Here is a 24,623-nt window from a genome sequence, read left to right as displayed (position 1 = left end):
TTCGAAAGTGAAGAATTTAGTATTGTAACATTTTGTGAAAAATAAAATTATTATAATGATCTAATATTCACTTTCTAAAATACAATTGTATTATATTACATTATATCAATTATTATTATCACTTAAGTGGTCTCTTTGCTCTTTTTGCATGGATGTTTCTACAGCAGCATAAGACATTTTCTTATGAGATGTGAGAATATTGCAGTTAAAAAACATATTTTATGACCAAATTGTGCCCTATACTTTAAATAAATCATTTTAAAATAAAATCAATTACATAATCATTTATATAATTATACATAATAAAACACTTGCTGTCATTTGACCATTAACCAACATCAAAGAACCATAAACATAAACTTTCATTTTTTGGTTTGTGTAAATTGAAGACATTTGTAATTAGAGCTGAATATATTTAAAAATAAATCATTCAAACATTTTATATAACATATATCCTTAAAAGCTATATTCTATATATACATGTGTACATGTGTGTTTGTTTGTGTGTTAATACATGTATATAATATAGCCAAGTGTTTTGTTTTAATTTGATAAGTCTCTCACCGATTCTGAAATCTGAGGTGATCTTGGACATTTCCTTCATCAGACTAGTCCCTAGGTTCTTAACGTTCTCCAAGTCATCCTTCATGGAGTAAGACAGGTCCATCAGGTAGTACAGGTCTATGGGATAGTCTTCAGCCCTCTTGAACTTCAGTTTGATATTCTGAGGTTCCCCTACAGGAATAACACCAACAAAAACCCATTAGTATTCCCAAAATTACTTGCAGAGATCAACAAAAAGCAACAAGGGTTTCAGATTGTGAGTTGGCACCAGATCTGAGGTTGAGGCTGAGTTTCTGAGGCTGGATCTGAGTAATGTCCTCGGGTCGGAGTTTCTCTGCTCCTTTCTTGCGGTTGGTCACTGCTTTGCTCTTGAGGATGCGTTGGCTCCCGTGAGGGTTCTCGATCTTCGCAGCAGCGCAACCTCTTTTTCTGAGCGACTCCAGCTCATCACAGCGCGCCGACGTCGGCTCTCCCTGCTTCAGAAACTCCTGGTGGACAGTAAATATAACAGCTGTTACTGCTTGCATTATGTGAATTAAGCATGTCAGATTATCTGAAGATGTTGATGAAGCAGTGAATAACACAAATCCATTGTAAAAACGATAACAAAAAAATTCAATCAATTAACAATCTAATCTTTAAGTTGTAAAAAAAATATTTAATTGCTAATTTTGTCATGTTTCTTTGTTTTTTAATGAGTATTATTACTTTAATATTGTAAAATATTATTGCAATTTCAAATTGCTGTTTTCTATGTTAATATCTGTTAAAATGTAATTTATTTCTGTGATCAAAGCTGCATTTTCAGCATCATTACTCCAGTCTTCAGTGTCACATGATCTTCAGAAATCATTCTAATATGCTGATTTGTTGCTCAAGAAACATTTCTGATTATTATCAATGTTGAAAACGGTTGTGCTGCTCAATATTGTTGTGGAAACTTGTCCTTGCTGAATAAAATGATTAATTTCTCTTAAGAAATGAATGGTTGTGCACATTTCTCATATAAAACAATAAAGAAAAGAATCCTATCAAATTAAAAAAACATGAACTGTCAGAATTTTGTCTTTCAAAACAATTTTTGTAAAAAAAAAATCTGAGAATGTCTAAAAAGAGAACATTCTAAAAATAATGAATTAGTTAATTAATCTAAAGAAATAACTGTGTTATGACAAATTGATATTTAAAATTCAGTCATGGAATACACTTGAAACTGTAAAATTAATTTAGTTATTTACACAATATTAACATAGTTAACAAGACAATATTAATATTATCCTCTCTGCATCCTGCAGTACTTGTTTCCAGGGTTATTACAGTAAACTAAAACTGCAATTAAAATTAAAATCATAAAAAAACTATTTCAGTTACTTGAAATAAAATGAAAGTTAACTGAAATAAAAATAAAATATAGAAACCAAGCAAACACAACACTTCTCATTTTAATTTAGTTTAACTTAATGTTCTAAAATAACAAAAATTTAAATGATAATAGTATCTCAATGGTACTAAAATGACACTTGTTTGTGGACTTGATGATGCATGGAAACATCTTGACGCTTTATTGATGCTTGACATTCCTTATAAGGACTGCTGTAAGGAATCTCAAGCATCACCAAGATGTTTCCATGCAGAAGCAGTTGGAATGAGATTTCCTCGCATGAATGGAATGACAGAATTCATCGGTCATTACTGTTTCCTGGCAAATCTGCCATACCTATTAATATCTGATGTCTTAGTTTGAGTCATTTTGTTTGGCATTATGTCTGTTTGGTCCTGCAGGTTACTTAATATTAACCTCCTGTTTAGTGAAATGTTGTGTAAAAACAATATCAGACTTATAATGATGCATCAGTACAGCTCTGATTAGTCAGCATGAATATGAATGTAATTCTGCATTGATATATTGTGTCAATAAATGTGTTTGGAGGGTTAAAGAACAGATTGACCGTGGTATTTGAATGCTACTCACTGTATCAGTGCACCATCCACATTTAGCCCCCACTTGTATGCACTCGCCACATGATAAAGCGTTGGCTTTGATGCACTCGTTGCCCTCTGCGGAACAGAAGAGACGGAGAGCATTTCACATCTACAGCTTCGATTCATTTCCATCACTCCGGCTCGCTGTAATTGGAGCCAGAGATGACTACTCTATGTTTTCCATTATGGATAATGCTCCGACCACGCTGGGTGGAGCGAGCTCTGACTAATGACATCAGTATTTAACCGCTCGCTCTGAAGAGAGAACGATTAGTTATCCTCATGGAAACCCAGCTCTTATTAATTCTGATGGAGTTGGACAGAGTTACAGTACACTGGACAGAAATACACTGAATTAGCATTAGAAACAACAGCGATCTGAGAGTTCATCACATTACCTTGCTGTGCGCTGCTGCAACAAATGATCCCTAATAATGTTGATACGAAAAGTAGCTTCGGGTCCATCTACAACAACAAGACAACAATTATAAGCAGTGGATTCACTTTCAAAACCAGCAGTAGGCTAACAGTATAAACTGTTATATATAAATATATGGTTATATGATTTAACTTGACTGAATCAACCTGAAATCATTGGACCTTGACAAAATAAATTAATAAAAAGTACAAAAAGTAGAACCTTAGATATCTGTGACAGTTTCACTGTTTACAGAGCATTACCTTGATTTTTGGACATGGTATAATGGTAATACCTTGTTTTCTTTTCTTTTTGTTTCTACATGCTAATATCATGGTATTTCTGAAATATCTCTCACTACTATATGAATAGCATACATGACTATTACAGTCAATAATGACTGGGTAACTTAACTTAATGCTTTTGATATAATGCATTGTTGGAGAAACTAGTCATGGCTGTTTCTCGAAAACACTGGAACACATCCAACTACAACTGTTGTTAATGAGGCAGTGGAGTGATTACTTCTGTTAATTAATCAGTTTGAGGTGAAAATTGTTACTGTAAATTACATACATGGCATCTGAGGACTGCTAGTTTTGTTCAGTTCTTTGTCTGTTCTCATCATAGTACATTTATCACTTACAACTCTCCTTGTCTTTGCAACCTCACTAGCTATGTTTTCCATTCAAATTGCAAATTTAACTTAACAGAATGCACAAAATTGGAATGTGGCATAAAAATAAAGCACTGTTTCCATCCAGCGAGACAAAGAGAACAAAATAGTCACTTACTGATAAATTGGCATCAAATATCACTAAGAAAAAGGTAATTTGCTGCAGTAGGAGAAGTCACTGTGGGTCTTTTTTCACATACAATACAACCTGAATTCTGGAAATGTTGGGACGTTTTTTAAAATTTGAATAAAATGAAAACTAAAAGACTTTCAAACCGCATGAGCCAATATTTTATCACAATAGAACATAAATAGCATAACAAATGTTTAAACTGAGAAATGTTACACTTTTATCCACTAAATGAGCTCATTTCAAATTTGATGCCTGCTACAGGTCTCAAAATAGTTGGCACGGGGGCAACAAAGGGATGAAAAAGCAAGAGCTGGGAGAACATCTAGCAACTAATTAAGTTAATGGACATCAGATCTGTAACATAAAAGCGATGTCTTAGAGAGGCAGAGTCTCTCAGAAGTAAAGCTGGGCAGAGGCTCTCCAATCAGTGAAAGAGTGCATAAAACGATTGTGGAATACTTAAAAAAAAATGTTCCTCAACATCAAATTGCAAAGGCTTTGCAAATCTCATCATCTAGAGTGCATAACATCATCAAAAGATTCAGAGAATCTGGAGAAATCTCTATGCGTAAGGGACCTTTGTTGGATGCCCTCAGACGACACTGCATCACTCATCGGCATGATTCTGTCATTGACATTACTAAATGGGCCCAGGAATACTTCCAGAAACCACTGTCGGTAAACACAATCCGCCGTGCCATCTGCAGATGCCAACTAAAGCTCTATCAGGCAAAAAGGAAGCCATATGTGAACATGGTCCAGAAGCACCGTCGTGTCCTGTGGGTCAAGGCTCATTTAAACTGGACTGTTTCAATGTGGAAAAGTGTTCTATGGTCAGACGAGTCCAAATTTGACATTCTTGTTGGAAATCACGGACGCCGTGTCCTCCGGGCTAAAGAGGAGGACACGGCGTGTTCTCCAGCGTGTTCTCAGCGTTCAGTCAAAAGCCAGCATCTCTGATGGTATGGGTGCATAAGTGCATACAGTATGGGCAGCTTGCATGTTTTGGAAGGCACTGTGAATGCTGAAAGGTATATAAACTGACAAACCCCCCAAGTCAAATTCCCAGTGAAATGCTCTCTGACAGTAAATGCAATGAGTTTGCTTCCTTCTTTTCTGAGAAGATCAATAATATCAGAAAGGAGATTGGCATATCTAGTTTTGCAGAGGTCACACAGATTCGACCGCGATTTCAAAAAGAAGTGACTATGTCTGTTTTTGAAGAAATCGATAGCAACATTTTGAAATAAATAGTACAGCACCTTACATCATCAACATGCTATCTTGACACACTTCCCACATCTTTTTTCAAAAGTGTGCTTAACTGTTTAGAGCGCCTCACTTCTTTCTGGGACTTTCCCAAATTCCCTGAAAACTGCAGTTGTTAAGCCCCTTCTGAAAAAGCGCAATCTTGATAACACAATGTTGAACAACTATAGACCAATATCAAATCTTCCTTTCATAGGTAAGATTATTGAAAAGGTAGTTTTTAATCAGCTGAACAACTACTTAAACTCAAATGGATACCTGGACAATTTTCAATCTGGTTTCCGAGCACATCATAGCACAGAGACCGCGCTTATTAAGATAATAAATGATATTCACTTCAATTCTGATTCTGGCAAAATATCAGTGCTGGTACTACTAGATCTTAGTGCTGCGTCTGACACTGTTGATCATAACATACTTAGAGAGACTGGAAAACTGGGTCGGGCTTTCTGGGATGGTACTTGAATGGTTCAGGCCATACTTAGAAGGGAGAGGTTATTATGTGAGTATAGGAGAGCATAAGTCTAAGTGGACGTCCATGACATGCGGAGTCCCACAAGGCTCAGTTCTTGCACCGCTCTTGTTTAGCCTGTATATGCTCCCACTAAGACAAATAATGAGAAAGAACTAAATTGCCTATCACAGCTATGCTGATGATACCCAGATTTACCTAGCCTTATCTCCAAATGACTACAGCCCCATTGACTCCCTCTGCCAATGCATTGATGAAATAAACTGTTGGATGTGCCAGAACTTTCTTCAGTTAAACAAGATTGTATGTGTTTTTGCACTGTGCTACGTCCGAACTGATTGCACTATGTATAATCATTTTCTATTCTTAAATGTTTTAAATTCTTTTTAAATCAATTTTTAAATCACTTTGTTTTTATTGTTGTGATTATTATACTTTTTAAATTCCTTATTATTATTTTTAATGACTATTTCACTTCCTTTTATGTAAAGCACTTTGAATTACCACTGTGTATGACATGTGCTATATAAATAAACTTGCCTTGCCTTGCCTTGCCTATAAAGGTTTTAGAGCAACATATGCTCCCCTCCAGATGACGTGTATTTCAGCAGGACAATCAAAACCACATACTACAGGTATTACAACAGCATGGCTTTGTAGTAGAAGAGTCCGGGTGCTGAATTGGCCTGCCTGCAGTCCAGATCTTTCACCTATAGAGAAGATTTGGCCACGAACTCTTCAGCAGCTGGAAACCTATATCAGGCAAGAATGGGACCAAATTCCAACACCAAAACTCCAGAAACTCATAACCTCGATGCCCAGACGTCTTCAAACTGTTTAGAAAAGAAGAGGAGATGCTACACCATGGTAAACATGCCCCCGTCCCAACTATTTTGAGACCTGTAGCAGGCATAAAATTTGAAATGAGCTCATTTTGTGCATAAAATTGTAAAATTTCTCAGTTTGAACATTTGTTATGTTATCTATGTTCTATTGTGAATAAAATATTGACTCATGTGATTTGAAAGTATTTTAGTTTTCATTTTATTCAAATTTTAAAAAACGTCCCATCATTTCTGGGAATTCGGGTTGTAAATCACTTGCACGTCAGAGCTCGCAGATGAAATGCAATAAATGCGGTCATGTTTTATCTTGCTTTCGGTCATGCTATACTGTCCCATTGCGCAAAGTCACATGACTTTTTTTTACTGTGCATTGAGGAATTTATTCAGTAAATGTGTTTCCATTTAGTTTATGTTCATGTTTTCTCATCGGATAAAAAAATGATCCAACTCAGTTGAGCACATACATTTTTTTATGTGCATTTTTAGAATTTATGCACATCTTGCTGTTTCCATTCAGCTTTTTTATGCCATATTCCAAAATGTGCATACAAATAGGTTTTTACTGCTCATATTTTCAGAATGATGACCTTGAGTTCACTGGAGGTCATAAACCTTCATCACCCAACAGAGCTCTATCTATTCTCAGCTCCTGCAAGAGGAACCGCTGGGCTAATTTAAATACCGCCTCTCAGATGCCATTCCTGGGTAAGAGTAACCATCATCCACCACTCAGACCGTTTCCTATCTGCTCTTTCCCTGCCAGAAATAGTGCCGACTCCTTTAGGCAAAGGGTGCTACAAGAGCGGACAAACTATATCTTTAAAAACGCAACTCTAGAGAAGTACACGTAAAAATATAAATGAATGAATGAATGAATGAATGAACGAACAAACAAGTATTAGGAAAAATACAGACCAGCTGTAGAATAAATATTTGATTATTTTCTATTTATTTTATTATATATTTTAAATATTTGTCATTGCGACTTATGTGCTTTTAACCATGTGTATTCTGTCCAAGGATATTATGTAATTTTTGTAATCTAATTACACAATGACTCAAAATGGGATTATTTTAATCTATAATGATTACGAAAAACTCAAAAATTCAGCTCTGTTCAATAGTCTCTATAGTTCCTGTAAGAGTGATCTCTCATTAGATTCAGAGCACTTTAGCCTGCTGAAAGCATAAATGGCTGTTGTCCGTCCTGCCAGGTAAAACATTATTGATTGGTGTGTCCCATGAGACTGTGTGTTGTGTCTGGTTAATAAATGAGCCTCTGTTTGGCTCCACATGTCAGTGAGGGGCTCAAAAGCACTTTGGATGCAGCGACGTCTTCAGTACAATGAAATCTATTAAAAAGTATGAGCGGCTAACATTATCATGTGCTAAAATAAGTTTCCTCATACTGAAGTAGAAGGCTTGACAAATGTCCTCCAGTTCATTAATTTTGTCAGGTTTTAGGACTATTATACTAGCATATAAATGTTCTGAAAGCTAACACACATTAGTTTTAGCATTACAAAATGTCTCCCCCAAAAGCTTTATGAAATGTAAAATAAATAGCCAAATATTTTACTGTATGCAATAGTTCAACGTACAAAACCATAGTAAAAATGCACAAACCTAGTGAAGCATAAAGACATTCTGGCACCCAGCATGGTCTAAAAATAGCATATCATTATCCAAAAGTGTTGACAGACGCTTATAACGTGATACTAGCTTGATGTAAGACATGTCTGATGCCACTACCTCTGAATTACACATTACATTAATGGCAGTTCCAAAGAAATCACAAATATAGCCAGTGCTGGAAACAAAAACACCCTTCTGCTCGTGCGGGGCGTCCAGGGTGAGGCTGAAATGCCTTTTACTTCCCTGCTGAATGTAATGCATGTGGTTTCCATTAAACTCGATGGGCAGAGATGAGGTGGCTTAGAGGAATTCCTCCCTTTAAACGCTAAAGTGAGCCACTATGGGAACTGCGGCGGCCCAGATTAAATCACAAGTAACTTGGTAACACCTCTGAAAGTTGTAAAGCTGTGAGTCTGTTCTATAGTAAACTAACTTTTGCATGTGTGCATGTTAAAAAAAACGGTTCCTCTCAGTGTGCTGTTTATACACCCAGTGTGCAGACAGCATGTCGGGCAGAGCGACCAGATTAGACCGCGTGTCTCTGAGAGTTTAGCTCTGTGAGGTCACACGAAACTCTTCCCATTACACTGACTACAAGGGTATGTTTACATGACAACGATGTGCTAAAAACGGAAAGGTTTTTCCTTTGCATTTTGAAAAGTTTTACATACAGATGGGATCCCCGTTCAGACGGATCTGTGAAAACGACTAAAACGCTGTATTACGCACGCCAGGCCAGTAGTTTGGCGATATCACTTTGTAGAGAAACACTACGCAAGCACATAACATGCACACGCATGACGTCACAGATTTCACAAATTCATCTTGTTATAGTTTACAAAGAGATTATAACCACATAATTTATAAAAACTCATTTTCAAAAGTGCATTGCAGGCCCCCAAAACACCGTTGTCATGTAAATGAGCGACCAAAACGCATACAATTTAGTTAAAAGTGGTGTTGTGTAAACACCCCCTCAATTAAAAAAATGCCTTAAAAGGTATTTCATACTTCTAAAAAACTAAAATAAATAAATAAATAAAAATAAATATGAATCAATCAATTTCAATAAACAGCAGGTTCACATTGTGACAACTAGCCCCAGGGTGTCCTTTAATACAAATATAAAGTGTGCATAAGCCTTATTCTGTTCTCTTTTTTGACTAATTCAATGGCAAAGAATCAGTTAAGTCAACACTTATTTTTCATTCATTCAGCCCAGGTTAGTTTAATATTATTTATACACTATTTTAGTTTTTACTTACATTGTGATGTAGGTTTTATTTGTATATTTTAATTTTAATTTTAGTTTTTAGTGATTTTGTTATGTGCTTTTGTCATTTTTTATTAGTTTTAATTCTTCTTAAATATTACTATTTTGGTTTCATTTATTTTTTATTTCAGTTTATATTGTTAATCTAACTTACTTTTTAAAGTTAATTCACTTTTAATTTTTGTTTAGGTTTTTAATTTAATATTTATACTTTATTTCAGCTTTATTTCAATTAACAAAAATGTTTTAACAGTTTTAGTGTTAGGTAACGATAATAATAACCCTGAGCCAGCCAAGAAAAACACATTTTGGGTCCTAATTAATAGTGTGAACATAAACCAACTTGTAAAACACCATTTAGGTGTCCAAAAAAAAAAAATTGTTCAATGAGGTTTCACAGCTTGACTCAGGAATGCTGGGGGGAGGCTAAACAGCGAGCATCATGGGAATGATATTGCTATCTACACAATGCTCTGGTAAAAACTGTGCGGTCCAAGACACAGATAGTGTCACAACAAGACTCAACTGTTGCTGAAAGTCTGTTCTTTTTGACCAGAAGTCAACTTTCTTCTGATCCTACTGTAATTTTCTTTGGCTTATGAAGATTACACAAAGATAAATGCAAATGCAAATAATAATAATAAAAAAAACACACTCAAGAGCGACAAAAAGGAGCAAAGAGAAAAACAGGAAAGGGCGGCCGTTCTCTCCAGGACATTGAAATCCCACCTCCAGTCCAGAACGAACCCCTCTTTCTTCTCTGCTCTCTTTCCGGTCTTTTGCATTCTGGACTGGGAACGAGGGATCAGAACTAATGCCCACGAATGCCCCATTCAACCTCTGTCCTGAAACGAGGGCCAAACACAACCATGAGATAATATCCCTTTAAAACGGGGGAGCGTGTAATGAGCTCCAGGTTTAACAATCCGCCTGCAGCGCTGAATAAAATCTCTCGACTGCTTCTGTTGCTCATTTAAAGGTTCATTTTTGGTCTTCTCAAGCACCTGGAAATCTCAAAATGTTTTACTATACTACTGTTTTACTACAGTATGCCCGTGGAATCAAACCCATGCAGGATGGCTCTTCCCTTGTTAAAAAGAAATACACTTTAGCATCTTTAAAAAATAGTAGTTATTACAGAAATAATATACTTGGGAATACACGAGGAACTTGGGAACATACAGTGAATGTAATGTTTTTAGACCTTTAAATGCATGTTAATTGCAATTAAATGGATATTTATCATAGATTAAATTTATATTAAATGCAGTTACCTGAACTTTAGAGTGTTTTTTGTCCGATTTAAATACATTTTTTTATGTGTAATTTTACATGCAATTACCTTAAACTAAACCCTAATCCTAACCCTGTAGCAAGAACATGTTGTTAATTAATATTATTCAGTACTTAAATGTACACAATTTGTGACAAGGACACCATAAAATAAAGTGTAACTCTTTATTTTAAGGTATCATTGTTGTAGCGTACTTATACAAATAAGTACTGAGCATTATTATTTAACAACATGTATTTACAGCATTAGGGTTAGGGCTTGGTTTAGGGTTAATTGCTTGTAATTATGAATAATTTACTCTTATTATTGCTATAGTAAGTGCATGTAGCGTGTAATGGGCACTTTGAAATGAAGTATTACCGAAACTTGTGCATATATTTAAATAATGTATAATCATGTATTTAAAATAAATTTTTAATAACACATCTGTAATGATGTAATATTGAATAACTCACTACAATTAAAAAAATTATAATCAAGTGCATTACATGAGCCTATGTTAGTCAATACATTAAAATGAAAGCACAGCAAAAGTTTAAAACAAATTTGAAATGTACTTGAAAATTAACATTTAATTAGACATTATTACAAAGTGCACTTCAGTGTGCATACAGTCATGAAAGGGTCTCTCTTTAAGTACACTTGAGTGGCTTTTTATTTCATTAATGTTATATTATCTGCAAGGGTAGTTTTTATTTTTTTGAATATACTTGAACTATTAATGCAAATATAGATATCCGAGGAGCCCTACTTTTGCTGAAACATGACTATTTCAGTTTTCTTGCGAATACAATAAATTGCATGCATGCTGTAAACCAATATTAATAACCACACACCAATATTTTAAGTAAAAAAACTTTGAGAATCCCTGCTGTAAATAATGCATTTGCAAAACTGACCTTATGCTTGCTTGTCTTTCAAACAACAAAATCGATTATGAATATTACGTTCTTTCTATAAGATGGACCTTTAGGGGAATATTGACCATGCTAATGCTCGAGTTCAAGCCCATCCTTCACAGTCATACTGGATCAATACCACTTTCTGCTGTACTGGACATTACTTAGACAACCACAATTCAACAACGACACAAATAGAACAAGATGTATGTAATCACCAAGCAGCAGAGAGACACCAGCATAAGAAACAAAGAGAGAGCGTTCATTGTGCAGGCTACTACAAAAAGCAACTCGGTATTTACATTTCCAAATATAATGTGATCATCCTTTACTCAAACAAATGTAAACACCATGATGATAGGGTGTTTTGGTCATTGCTAAAAGTGTTTAGAGTTTGTTTGTTTTTTTAGCATGTCGCTATATGGTTCTGGGTGTTACTGTCACAAGTCAGTACGATAAGGCTTGGGTTCCTCCTTCAATGTAAATCAATGGGATTTCTCTCATTCTGTCATTTTGATGTAGCACCTCTAAGAACAGCTAATCAGTAGAACTACAGTAACTGCCCGCAATGTTGTTATACTGTCAAGGAACTGGCTTGATGCTAAAAGTCAACTTACAAATATAAATATGTGCCTGTGGTGACATTTCTGCAAAGTTGTATTACATCGCATCTTAAACATTTTGCAACACGTCCAGTGGGTGCCAATAAAAGCACTACAGTTTTATCCAAAAACAGATGAATGTGAAATGTTTTATTAAACTGATTGTTGTACATTTTGTGGCAGTTTGGAAAAGAAATGTAAGGTAAGTGGTGCTATAATTTTTTATTGTGCCTGAAAATAATGTACTTTCTACACTAAAGCTGACAATAAATGTAACCAATAGTGTTAACTTAAATGTGAAATAATGCATTTGCTGAAGCAACCATGTCACTTTAGCATGTTTCTACAAGTCTTTAGGCTGTTACTTGTGATTCAAGGACTTTGCAAGTGCAATGCTGTACCAGGTGGGCTATTGAGCAAGTTTACTACATCAGAAAACCTGGTTATGAGATGCAAACTTCAAAATGTATTAGTTTAGCACTATAGTAAAAGGGTTTTAGGGTCATACAATTGTATTGTGCAAAGAACCATGTGAAAATAAGTCTTTATTAATCAATAATCTGCCATTGTAATCATAATTTGTGTGAAAAGGAACTGTGTAAAAAGCCACGTGTGTTTATTTGATCCTTTCTGGAGTTTTGCAAAAATGTAGGTATAGGCACATTTTTTCCAGTGAGCCTTGGTTGAATATATGGTTAAACTCATGTAGCTTGGTTCCACCCTAAGTCCAACCCCTTCATTTCATCTTCTCCACCCTCAGTAGTCAACCACAAACTCTACCATCCTCCTAAAAAAACATCCCAGGAATCCCTAAGATGTTTTCCCAATGACCAGAACAAAGGTTTTTATACCCTATTCCCAATGTCTCTGCTAGTATCAGTAAAACGCACCTCGAATTAATCAAATTGAGGGCTGGGTGAGAGTTAAACTTCTATAAAAGCTTGCACACATATAATGCATTGACTACACTGAGCATGATATATTACGCCTCTGAGACCTGAAGCCGGCAGTGTTCAGCGCCGTCGTAATGTTACTGCTTCTGCCTGACTAGTCCCTTTTAACCGTTGTGCTGGCTTTATACAGGAATCGCTGCTTTACAGGAAACCATGCAGTTTGGCAAACAGCCAGAAACCCCTCGCGGTGAAGTCCTGCCTATGAAAACCAAACCACAAGGACCTTTGTCATACCTACCATATACATATGAGGATATATAAGAGGAAGTGGTTGGCATCGACCATATATGAACAAGTTGAATTGAGAAATGTACAATAAAATAACAAATGAACAATTTTATGCGCTGTGTCTCTTTCATAGTGAATCCCCTTCAGGCTTGAACTGATCTGATTCATATTCCACCTGGTCGATGCATCACCGAGGTTAATCGCATGATTTGAGTGGTTGGAAAATTACGCAGTCACATGCTCATATATCATTTTTATTACTGAATATGAATGAATAATTCACTGTAATGGAGGGGCTGACTCAACACTTCTGAACAAAACCTTTCAGTCGTACAAGGGTAAAGCAGTTCAGTGCCAAGCCAACAGGTTACAGCGGTACAGTTAAACTAATTAAAGCTAATTAACTGTGAACATTGAACAACAATCTGTCTAACATTTATTAATGTAGGTTAACGTTTACTGCTAAATACCATTGTTCACTTCAAATTTGTGTTCATTCGTAAATCATAGTTTCTTGCATTAACTAATGTTAACCCACAGACCCTTGTTGTAAAGTGTTACTATTAAAGGCGTAACAGAGCTGTTAATGTGTCGGTAGATAGTGAAGCTTATAATAGTTTAGAGGAAATGGACGGTTTTATCTAAGATCTGTATTGGTCTCTTGGTAAGGGTACAAGTAAGGTGGTCGTTATCACAAATAATAAACCCAACAGGAGATGCGGACTGTGACATGAAATATATACATACACGTCACACACATTATCTATCTTGTGACACAGCTAAACAGGGTACAAGATGTACAAGATAAAAGATGTAGGGAATTGGTTTCCTGGGACAACAGTGATAACTGTAATTTCTATTTATTTAAGTATTTCAAAACTGGAGACTGAACCTCTGACTAAAACCTACGGACCTATATTTTCATACCATAGACTATTAAATGTACAGTATTCATGTAATGACAGCAAAACTTAAATCATGTACGTATTTGCAAATGTACAAATGTAGCATGTCTTTATTTTTTATCAAATATTTAATTCATGCAAATATTAGTGTTGTTGACTATCACTGAGATTATGTTTTCATTCGCATTTATTAAATTCAGTTGACTCATTTACTTAAATTGAAATTATATCACTTAATTCTGTTCAGTTAGACTTCTGGTGCAAACTTGCTTCAAAGAATTACATGGTAAACAAGACTACACTTTAAAGCCTTAAAATGAATACAAATTCTATAATCATTTAACTATTATCTATGTGATATTTCATTATCCACTGCAGTTTTGTGAACGTGCTATGACTCATGAAATATGCCCAAAAGGCAACATTAAAGGATCACAAACAATCTTTTATTCTTGCACTGTAATCCAAATGATCAGAATCCACATGAAGCCATATCAAGTTTTTACGTTCAACGATCTTCATCTACAACCTCAGTAGCAACTTAGTTTCAATGTGAGATGAATGACTTCCAGTGACATTAAACTGATCTGAAAGTGGTTCACATGAGGGCAGCTGAATTAAGATTAACCTTCCTGTTTGGTGAGAATTTATCCCAGATGAGGAAGAACATAATGTCTCACTTTGCAACTGATTTTCTTTTTTTGACAGATGTGTCCGAATGGTTCTGCATTTCTACCCACAGCTGTACAACACCAGCTGTTCACAACTGATTCAAAACATTCCCAAACTAATGATACAACAGGCCATCTACTTACCGAAAGACAGACCTTAACAAACCTATTCATGCTCATTTTAAAGTAAGAATTATGGTGCACCTTAAAATTAAATGTGAATAATGTAGCTGCTAACATATGGAAATAATTTGTGTAGTGGCTAGGCGTCCGCTTTGGTGGCTGAACAAAAAAAAAGAAGTCCATATCCAAAACAAATCCATTGTCCACATAGTTGATTGGTCCAAACTTGATGAAGCATTTATTGCAATTAAAAAATAAAAATACAAAATGAAAAACAAAACCTCAATAGAGTAAGTCTTGCATCTCCACCTGAGCCACTAGATGGGGTTAACTTAAATAACACATAGAAATACAAAAAAAACCAAATTAAACAAATCATCTTTGCATAAACATACAGTAATTTGGCTCCTACGATTTGCATATATGCATTTACTGCAAGCACTTCCTGTTCTATTTCCTTCACTCAGCACGAACAAAAACAGTAGTTTTCAGCATTTTTACTCATGACAGACTGCGATGCCTTTGACGACAGCGAGACGATTATTATTATCCGTCAAAAATAGACTAGGTGCCTATCTTTAGTGATGCAGCGCAGAGAGCCGCTCAGAAAATAACCGTTTGATTAAGTGCTCGTCGCCAAACATTTCAAGAACATTGTTCCTCTCCTGAAAGATTTGCACACGTCTCTGTCTCCTCAGCGCCATCACAAGCCCCTGCTGGCAACTCCTAACCACCGAGACCTCTCGAGCGGTCTTAAATAACTGAGAGAGTAAGAGTGATTCTTAGCTTTAAGAAATTTGATAATTCGCTTTTATACTTCAGTTTGAAAGTAGGAGTACATTTCATGAATTCTCAGCACTTAAGACTAAAATGGCACTTTGAGAAGCTTGAGAAATACAGGCCCAGATCTCTGGCGAAGCCACTAGTGAATTGATCAAGAAAGTACAGCCGGTCTGTTTTTAGCTCGATGCCATACTCAAAAGCTCTTATGAATGGTCTGTACTTCAGAATATCAGAAGACTTGAAAGCTGATGTTGCTTCACTAAAAGAGACGTTATGCCATTTTGGCGTTGAAGGATGTTGACTAAATTGCCATGATCTGTGCTTGTACTCGTGTTACTGCTCTGGGAGCACTGCTTAGACACACTTGGTATCTTGATGAACAGCTTCAGTTTTTTTGCTGACCGCATTTTGGCCATTTGATTGCAGCAAGACAGGATTTGGTTGAACACCATCCTTGGGATGAACACTTGGGGTTTGTACCACAGAAAGACCTTGTCTAATGAAAATAATTCACACTCTGAAGCATAACTTTTTGACATGTCAGCATTCAAGTCGTCTTGACTATCACATGGTAAGCGTGGCTTGGCTGTTGCTGCTGCTCCTTGTTTACCAGCAGACATCAAAACTGCAAGTTTGGCTGATGAGGCTTCTAGCTGTGCATTCAGCACACGTTTTTTCTTAAGTGTTTGTTTCTCTCTATTCAACTCATCTTCTCTATCCTCCAATTGATGTTTTTCTTTGAGTGCAGCCACCTGTGCTAAAACGGCCGCTCTTTCGGCTTCCACCTTTAGACTTGCAGATGCAACTGAAAATGATCTTGCTCTGGACTCACAAATGGAGACTTGAGACATGCTGTCTTTGAATCTCTTGAGGTTCATCAGCTTTAGATACTCCAGATAACCATTGAGAAACAAAAGAGAGAAAAGTGTTAAAAGTCAGTCATTCCTGATGAGTTTCATAGGGATTTAAGATCATCCAGGAGATGCACAAATTTGCTTTCACTTCTTGCACACATGTAGCGTCTTCCATAAGTTCCATCATTATGTTTTTTTCTTTTGGTTAAGTGGGAAAGCTTTCCTTTTCTTGCATTTCTCAACTTGGATACATGGCCATTCTCATCTAGATCCATAACAGTGCTTGAGAGGTCATGCTTGACTTTCTCTTCACTATCATCAAACTCTTTAGCAGTATCATCCATATTTGCTTTCTAATTCAGCACACGGAAAGGTGTGAAGATAACAATCTACTCTTCCTATAGTAGACTTTAACAACTTGCATGGATTCACAATCTACTCATCCATTAGCAGATTTCCTCTTCAATGGCTCAGTTTGAGAAACACATGAAGCTGTATATGCAGTACAAACAAACAGTCCATGCCATGTGCTCATTGATATCCGTCTTCTTCAGTTACAAGTGCATTTCCTTTGTGATCTTCATCTTGCAGAAAGGAGTCTTTGACTTGTGTAGTGGCTAGGCGTCCACTTTGGTGGCTGAACAAAAAAAAAGGCTTGACACTCACAGTCTTAACAAATCCATTGTCCACATAGTTGATTGGTCCAAACTTGATGAAGCATTTATTGCAATTAAAAAATAAAAATACAAAATGAAAAACAAAACCTCAATAGAGTAAATCTTGCATCTCCACCTGAGCCACTAGATGGGGTCAACTAAAATAAAATAAAAAAATAAACAAATGACCTTTCCATAAACATACAGTAATTTGGCTCCTACGATTTGCATATATGCATTTACTGCAAGCACTTCCTGTTCTATTTCCTTCACTCAGCACGAACAAAAACGGTAGTTTTCAGCATTTTTACTCATGACAGACTGGGAAGAAGATTGGTTAAAACGGTTGAGAGACCAGCTACACAATACTGCATTGACCACATGCCACTGCAGGTCAATTTCAAGCTAATTTACTGTGTGACCTCCGCTGGCTCACATGAATACTGCTTACATTGTACACCGGCAAAGAAAGGTTCTTTCTCATTGGCTGACCGGTAAGAGCAATGAGAACCAAGATCAGACAAGAGCGGACGGCTCGAAGGAAATAGGGAGGGGACAAATAGTAGATCAGATTAGACAGGGGCCTGTTTTCCAGACCAACATCAAACGAGAGATTTTACCGGTGGAAAGGAGATAGACACACATTCTGAGCTCCTTTATCGCAACATGAAAACATAAATTTGAGAACAGAGTTTAAAAGAAATGTGCCCACAGTCACAGATTGCAATCCTTTACAAGCCAAAATATAAGCATTAATGAATACTGAAGAGTCAAATGTTTTGAGAAGAAAAGTTGGGGCATTTAGAGCCGAGTTCCTCCAGACACATGTGTTTCAAGATTTAAGTCTGACAGCTTTACAACAACCCTACAATAAAGAAACAGACACTGAGAACAACATGCAACCTTTGTGAAAGGAAGACATTTTTTAGGCAATATGGTCTACAAGAAGAATAAAAATCAGAAGATGGTTAGAGAAGTGTCCAAGCAACTTGCATCCATCCATTAAAATAATGGTGATCAGACTGCCAGAAATGTCCAAACATGACAAGAAAGTACCACAGAACCAACTGTGTGTGAAACTTGTTTTTGTATATTCAGATATGAAATTTCAAGACATGTAACATCAGGTTTGATGCCATGATCCCAAATTTCTTTGACTATTGTGTATTGTATAACTGATCATACCTCTTCACATTTAAATATAAAGCATTTTCAATTTAAAGCATTTTTTATAAGCTACAGTGAAAGAAAAAAATCAGTCTGTTCCTCACATAAAGCTTTTGTATGAAGACTTATGAAACAGCACACGGGTCACAGAGACTACTTTTATGGTGTTTTTTTTGTGACTTTGGGGAGCTTGACATGCACTGGCTACCATTCACTGTCACTGTATGGACATGAGTAACGAAAAAAGGAAAAATAAATCTTCCAAAAAATCTTTTGTATTCCATGAAAGATAGGCCTAATTATCCACCCTTTTCCCAATGAGCCGACAGCCTTTTAAATGATGGGAGGCACTTCTGGTTTGGGGACGGTCCACTCAAAATGACTGAAACAAATCATTTTAATTCATAAGGTAGCACTAATAATCCTTTTCTGTCAGTTTGACTGAATGAGCTGTTCATTGTCCTTCATGTTCTATTTTCAGAAGTCAGGAGAATAACGCAACTCTTGGTATTGTAATGTGAAACAATATGAAAAAAGACAACATATACTGCACAGATTTCATTTATGATATATCCCATGAATAATTAACTAGAATGCACAAAAAAAAAAAAATCTTGTTTTTTCTTCCTAAATCCTGACGTCTCTTTCCAGGTTTGTTTTAACACAGATGCTTTAAAATGTAATTGTTACGTAATGTAGACATATATTACTACAGTGATATTTAACCTTAATGTTGCTGCGGACAGAATCTAGCTTTAGGAGTTATCCGTGGTATGTTGAAGATAATTAGTTAATGCTTTAACACTTTTAAATTTCCTTTTAATATTGGATGGTTGAAGGGTGAGTAGAATAATCTCACCTCATTCTACTCAGTTTTTGAAAATGCTTATTATTGTGTTCATAGAGCAAACCTTTTGCTGATTACTTAATGTTTAACGGAAGTTACTTCCATTGTTCATGCAAAGCATCATGGGGTGAAGGAAAAAGGTGGATATGGGTTTAGAACAACATAAATAAATAATGACAGAATTTACTTTTTTTTTTTTTTTTAATCCTTTAATCTGGATTTTTATATTTTTGGGTTAGTCCTATCCCTGGATTCAAGACCAAAGCCTGGTTCAGAATGACTGCCAAACAAGGTCTGGAAAACAATGACTGGATCCGTTCCTATAAATATTTCTACTAAGATCAGAACTGACGAGTGCTTGAATAAATCTAACACTAAAGCATTATTATCTACATCCTACGCAAGAAATGTACCAATGGAAAGTTACCTTCATATGTAAAACTATTTTTAAGCATCTATATTAAACAACCAGCAAAGCAGAAACACAACACAGCATTGTGTATTCATTCTCAGAGATGACACAACTGCTCAGCACTTATCTGTCAAAAGGAGTCGCTGGTTAAAGGTCCAACAATACATTTTTTTCTGTGCAGCAGCTGTTGTGAAGGTCAGAGGTCATGCACTGTCAGCGAACAGATGCTACTGACCACACACCTGATTTATTCCACCTACACTGAGTCTTACGTCCATTTACTTGATTAAAAAAGCTCCTCTGCTGTCAGACGCAAGGTTGTTCTGAAGGACAGAGCAGCCAGACGTCCTCTTCAGATTAAAATGGGTACAAGTGTGTCACTGCATCCGATGGATCAATGCAGACTGCTTCCTGGAGTATTTACATTTCAAAGGAACATGTCAGCTTTAGGAAGCAGACTTGCTTCGGTCACATTTGAGAAATTGATTGTAGATAAACCATGACAGATATCTTGTGAGTGTGTGTGTGTGTGTGTGTGTGTGTTTTCTCTCACTCATGTTTTCCATTTGTGTCCAATATGTACCCTAGTTATACAGTAAAATGAGAAACGTCTGTAGATACAGTATACAGTCATTCTGTACGGTATAGTTAGTCCAGATAAGCACCATGGCCTGTGTTTAAATACTGGATAGTGCTTAGACGCATTTACCTAAGAAAACAGATGAGCAAATCCATTACATAGTCATGTAAGCTACACTCTCAGAAATAAAGGTACAAAAGCTGTCACTGGGGCGGTACCTTTTCAAAAGGTACACTTTTGTACCTATTAGATTCAAATATGCACACTTTAAGTACTAATATGTACCTTTAAGGTACCAAAATGGACCCACTTAATATTAGGTGGCCTTAACTACTATGTACTTACATTTGAATTAATCATTTTGTACAATGCACTTATTGTGTACATGCATGTTTTTACATTGTACTTATATTTTTAAAAATACCTATATGTAATTACATCTGTAATTAATTTCTGTAATTACATTTATAATTACACTGTTGACCCATCCCTCACACCTTAACCTACCCTTAAACCTACCCAGACCACCAAACCTGTCCCTAACCTACCCGTATCCCACCTCAATAGCAGCAGAAGTGTTTTGAAATACAGTATGAACACAATAAGTACATTGTACTTATTTTTTGATGTAAGTACATAGTAGTTAAGGCCACCTAATGTAAAGTGGGACCTAAATTCCTAATTTGCTGCTTATTAATAGTTAGTAAGTTAGTTGTTAAGTTTAGGTATTGGGTAGGATTAGGGATGTAGAATAAGGCATTAATAAGTGCTTAATTTGTACTAATAAATGGCTAATATTCTAGAAATATGCATGCTAATAAGCAACAAGTTAAGAGACCCTAAAATAAAGTGTTACATTAATTCTACATTTTTTTTTTTTTTGGTTGCACTTTATTTTGAGGTCCAATTCTTACAATCAACAAACCATTAACTATGACTTTTGCCTCAATAAAATCCTAATTGGCTGCTTATTAATATTTTTGGGTAGGATTAGGCATGTAGAATATGGTCATGCAGAATATGTGCTTTATAAGTACAAATAAACAGCCAATATGTTAATAATAGGCATGCTAATAAGCAACTAGTTAATAGAGAGAGTTGTTAAAGTGGAAAAGTGTTACCCAAGTTCCACATGAAACCTACAGCTTGAGCTCTAGATATGAATGTAAAATGACACTTTCGTTCTATATGTCATGGCTCCTTTTTTTCATTTTGTCTTAGATTAAGATATACAACTGTGGAAATTAAATAATAATAATAATAATCAATATTAAAATAATAATAACCACTTTAAATAAACCCCTCGACTCAAATAAAAATAGTATAGGGGCACAAAATGCTAAGAAGGATTATTCTCCCAAGCCAAAAGTGTAACTTAGATGTGCTGCTTTCATATTGATATAAAAAACAGATGGAACATAAAACAAAACAACAGAAAAAGTGTCCGTCAACCTTTTTCCCCTCTGTTGTGTGCTAGAAATCACAAAAAAACAAGTAAATAGCCAGCAATAGGGTGTCTAACATCTTTTTATAAAGCACCTAAAATATCTGCGAGACGGACCGTTACTCGAGCCACACAAGCAACTTTACCACACATTTCACACTGATTTAAACACCACTTTACCATACTCTATAAAATAAGACCCTGATGAAACCTGCGTCCTTTATTCGGCGGACAGCGTTCAGACGGTAACTTTACCTTATGGCTTTTATTACTAGTTTTCTCTCTTCACTTTCGAAGCCTCATAGGGGTCTTTTGTCAACGTGTATCCTTCTGTTTCTCTTTAACCCTAAAAGAGCTTCTCTTAAATCCTTCGGTCAAAACAAATCACGCCAAACAATCCATTCTGCGTCCGTCTGCTGTGAAATGAACTATTCCACAAAGTCCGCTGGCCGCGTTTATCGTCGACGTGTTTGCGTCGGACAGAAGAGCTGATGAACGCTGGATGAAAAACTATGAGGTCAGCAGACGCTCACACAGGCCCCGCCCCCACAGGAAACACCTCCTGACGTCATCCGCTCTGCCTTGTGACGCCACGAGCCCTCTCAGTCCAAAAAGTGCTTTTGCCTTTTAAGTACTAAATAACTCAAAGATTATGAATGAGAATGCTATTTGTTTGTTTGCTTGCTTGCTGGTTAAAGTGTACTCCCTATATTTTATGATTTGTTATTATTTTATTTTATTGTTACATTTGGTATAAAAAAATAGCATATCACCAGAAGGTAAATATTTGAAGTAAATCTGTAAATGCTATTTTCATTGGAGATAAAAAAAATAAAATAAAAAAAAAGAGTTTGATTGATTGATTGATTTCCCTGTTAAATCCACTTGATTCAGAATAGCCTACCTTCAGTGTTATTTTAGTATTAATGATCATATCATATGATAATGATAATATTGATATTATTATAGTTTTTTGTTAATATTTTGAATCAGTTTTTTTTATATCATTTTAAGTTTTAGTAATTGTGTTGTGTTTTTGTCATAATTATATATATATATATATATATATATATACAATTATATGTTATATTATAATTATAATATATATTATATAGCCTAATAATAATATATAAATTATATTTATCATTTTAGTTTTAGTTATTTTAGTTGTTGTTTAGTAATTATTTGGTTATCATGCTAAAATAAAAAGTTTGTATATATTTTATTCTAGTGGACGTCTTATTTCAAATTTTAATTTTAGTTTCCATTTTAGTTTTAGTTAATTATGATAAACCGGATACTGATGCGATTTAGACTTAACCAAGTGCACAACCGATTCTTCATTCTGAAAACTCACATGATTAAGGGAACTTTCTACTCCATTAAGTCAAAAGGAAATGCACTTGTCATCTATTAATATTCATAAGAGAAATAATTAATTTTCAGTCCTGAGGTGTTTTGAAGTCTCTCATGTTTCTGGGAGACATTCTACAGTTCTTCTGCCCTGAGGGGTAAATTAAAATATATATCTTTTTATAATATTAAACTAGTAATATGATGAATTAATTTGATTAAAATTACTAATATAATTTGTACTGTATGTTGAAGTGTATTAATGTTCCCCCAACCGTACAATCGTATCACTCTGACTTCAATATCATGTCATGTCTTTTTTATTATAACTATGGTACAGTTTTAGCATGTATACTTTTTTTTTTATTTTTTATTTTTTACACCAAATAATACAACGTTGATTCGTATTAGTATATGAGTTTTGAAGGACACTGTTAAAATGGACCCTCTCTATAAAAACATATCTTTAAATAAAGTATAACTTCCAAAGAAAAGGGAATAAAGAAGAGAAGTGAAAGTCTAAGGGAGAGAACTGACACAGAGAGATATACAAAAAAATAATTTAAAATCTGGTTTCATGTTGAAAGTATTGGGTGGCTGCTTTATTAAAAGGAATGATGGAAAAAGATCCTGTATTATGTGCAAAAAACAGACCCAGAAAACCTTGGTTGCTATGATTACATAAGCAGAAGAAAAAGAGACGCCCAAAAGAGGCAATGCAGCTTTCGCAATGAATTCCTGCCTGAATCCTGAAATACTGCTCTGTCTGCTGAGGAGCAGCTCCTCTAGACACACTGTACAGACGCACAGCTTTTAAGATCAAACACCATATTCATGTGTATTATTTGGACTGATAGTTATACATTTAAATCATATATTTCATTAAAACATAACTTTGTTTTAGATTTTAGGACCAATAGGGTCTTACTATCACATGACTGATATAATAAATTCAACTTTATGACAAGTAGGGTCTAACACATTTTTAGATGAAATTCTTCAGTGTGCTGACCTAGTTTATCATAGTACAAACAGCCATAAAATACAACAGCTCAATAATACATTTATCATAATTGTGTGTCTATAATGATGGTTTAAATTCAAGATACTAGAGCTTTTAAGGGTTATTGTGTTATTGCGAATACAATACTGTCCTCTAGTGTTGATTAATGTGAGTTACATGATCATGAGCGGAGCATGACTTACAATTTATATGAAAATTACTGTTTTTATTAGAAGGTTACTCTGGTTCTGTTTCCGTAACATATTAAACATATTAAATATGTGACAATGATATTTTTTTTCTGTTTTTTTTTGTTTAAATGAAGTAAGCATTTTTAAATGCCCTTTAAAAAAATTGAGGAAACCTGTTGCCTTAAAATTATTAAGTAAATAATAATTAAAAAATAAAAATAAAGTTAAGTGAACTTGACAATTCACTTAACTTATTTTTTTTTAATTATCATATACTTAAAAATTTTAAGGCAACAGGTTTCCTCAATTTTTTTAAGTTAAGTCAACTCATCACTTTTTACTGTGTTTATAGACATTAAAAAAAGTCAGATATTAAGCTTAAATAGGCCT

General features: G+C 35.2%; 1 protein-coding gene across 1 annotated transcript in view; it reads right to left on the bottom strand.

Moving 5' to 3' along the window:
* Nucleotides 1-22,194, bottom strand: part of itgb1a (integrin, beta 1a) — a 39,324-nt gene extending 17,130 nt beyond the window's left edge. The window contains exons 1-5 of the mRNA XM_058765151.1: nucleotides 21,942-22,194; nucleotides 2,946-3,012; nucleotides 2,537-2,622; nucleotides 833-1,052; nucleotides 565-735 (exon numbers count right to left, since the gene is read on the bottom strand). Coding sequence (XP_058621134.1) covers nucleotides 565-735; nucleotides 833-1,052; nucleotides 2,537-2,622; nucleotides 2,946-3,012 — 544 coding nt within the window. The 5' untranslated portion in view covers nucleotides 21,942-22,194. The remainder of the gene's footprint in view (nucleotides 1-564; nucleotides 736-832; nucleotides 1,053-2,536; nucleotides 2,623-2,945; nucleotides 3,013-21,941) is intronic.
* Between the last annotated feature and the right edge of the window lie 2,429 nt (nucleotides 22,195-24,623).

This window comes from Onychostoma macrolepis, chromosome 24 (genome assembly GCF_012432095.1).
Source record: "Onychostoma macrolepis isolate SWU-2019 chromosome 24, ASM1243209v1, whole genome shotgun sequence".
In the NCBI taxonomy this organism is placed as follows: domain Eukaryota; kingdom Metazoa; phylum Chordata; class Actinopteri; order Cypriniformes; family Cyprinidae; genus Onychostoma; species Onychostoma macrolepis.
This window is presented reverse-complemented; position numbering and strand designations above follow the sequence as displayed.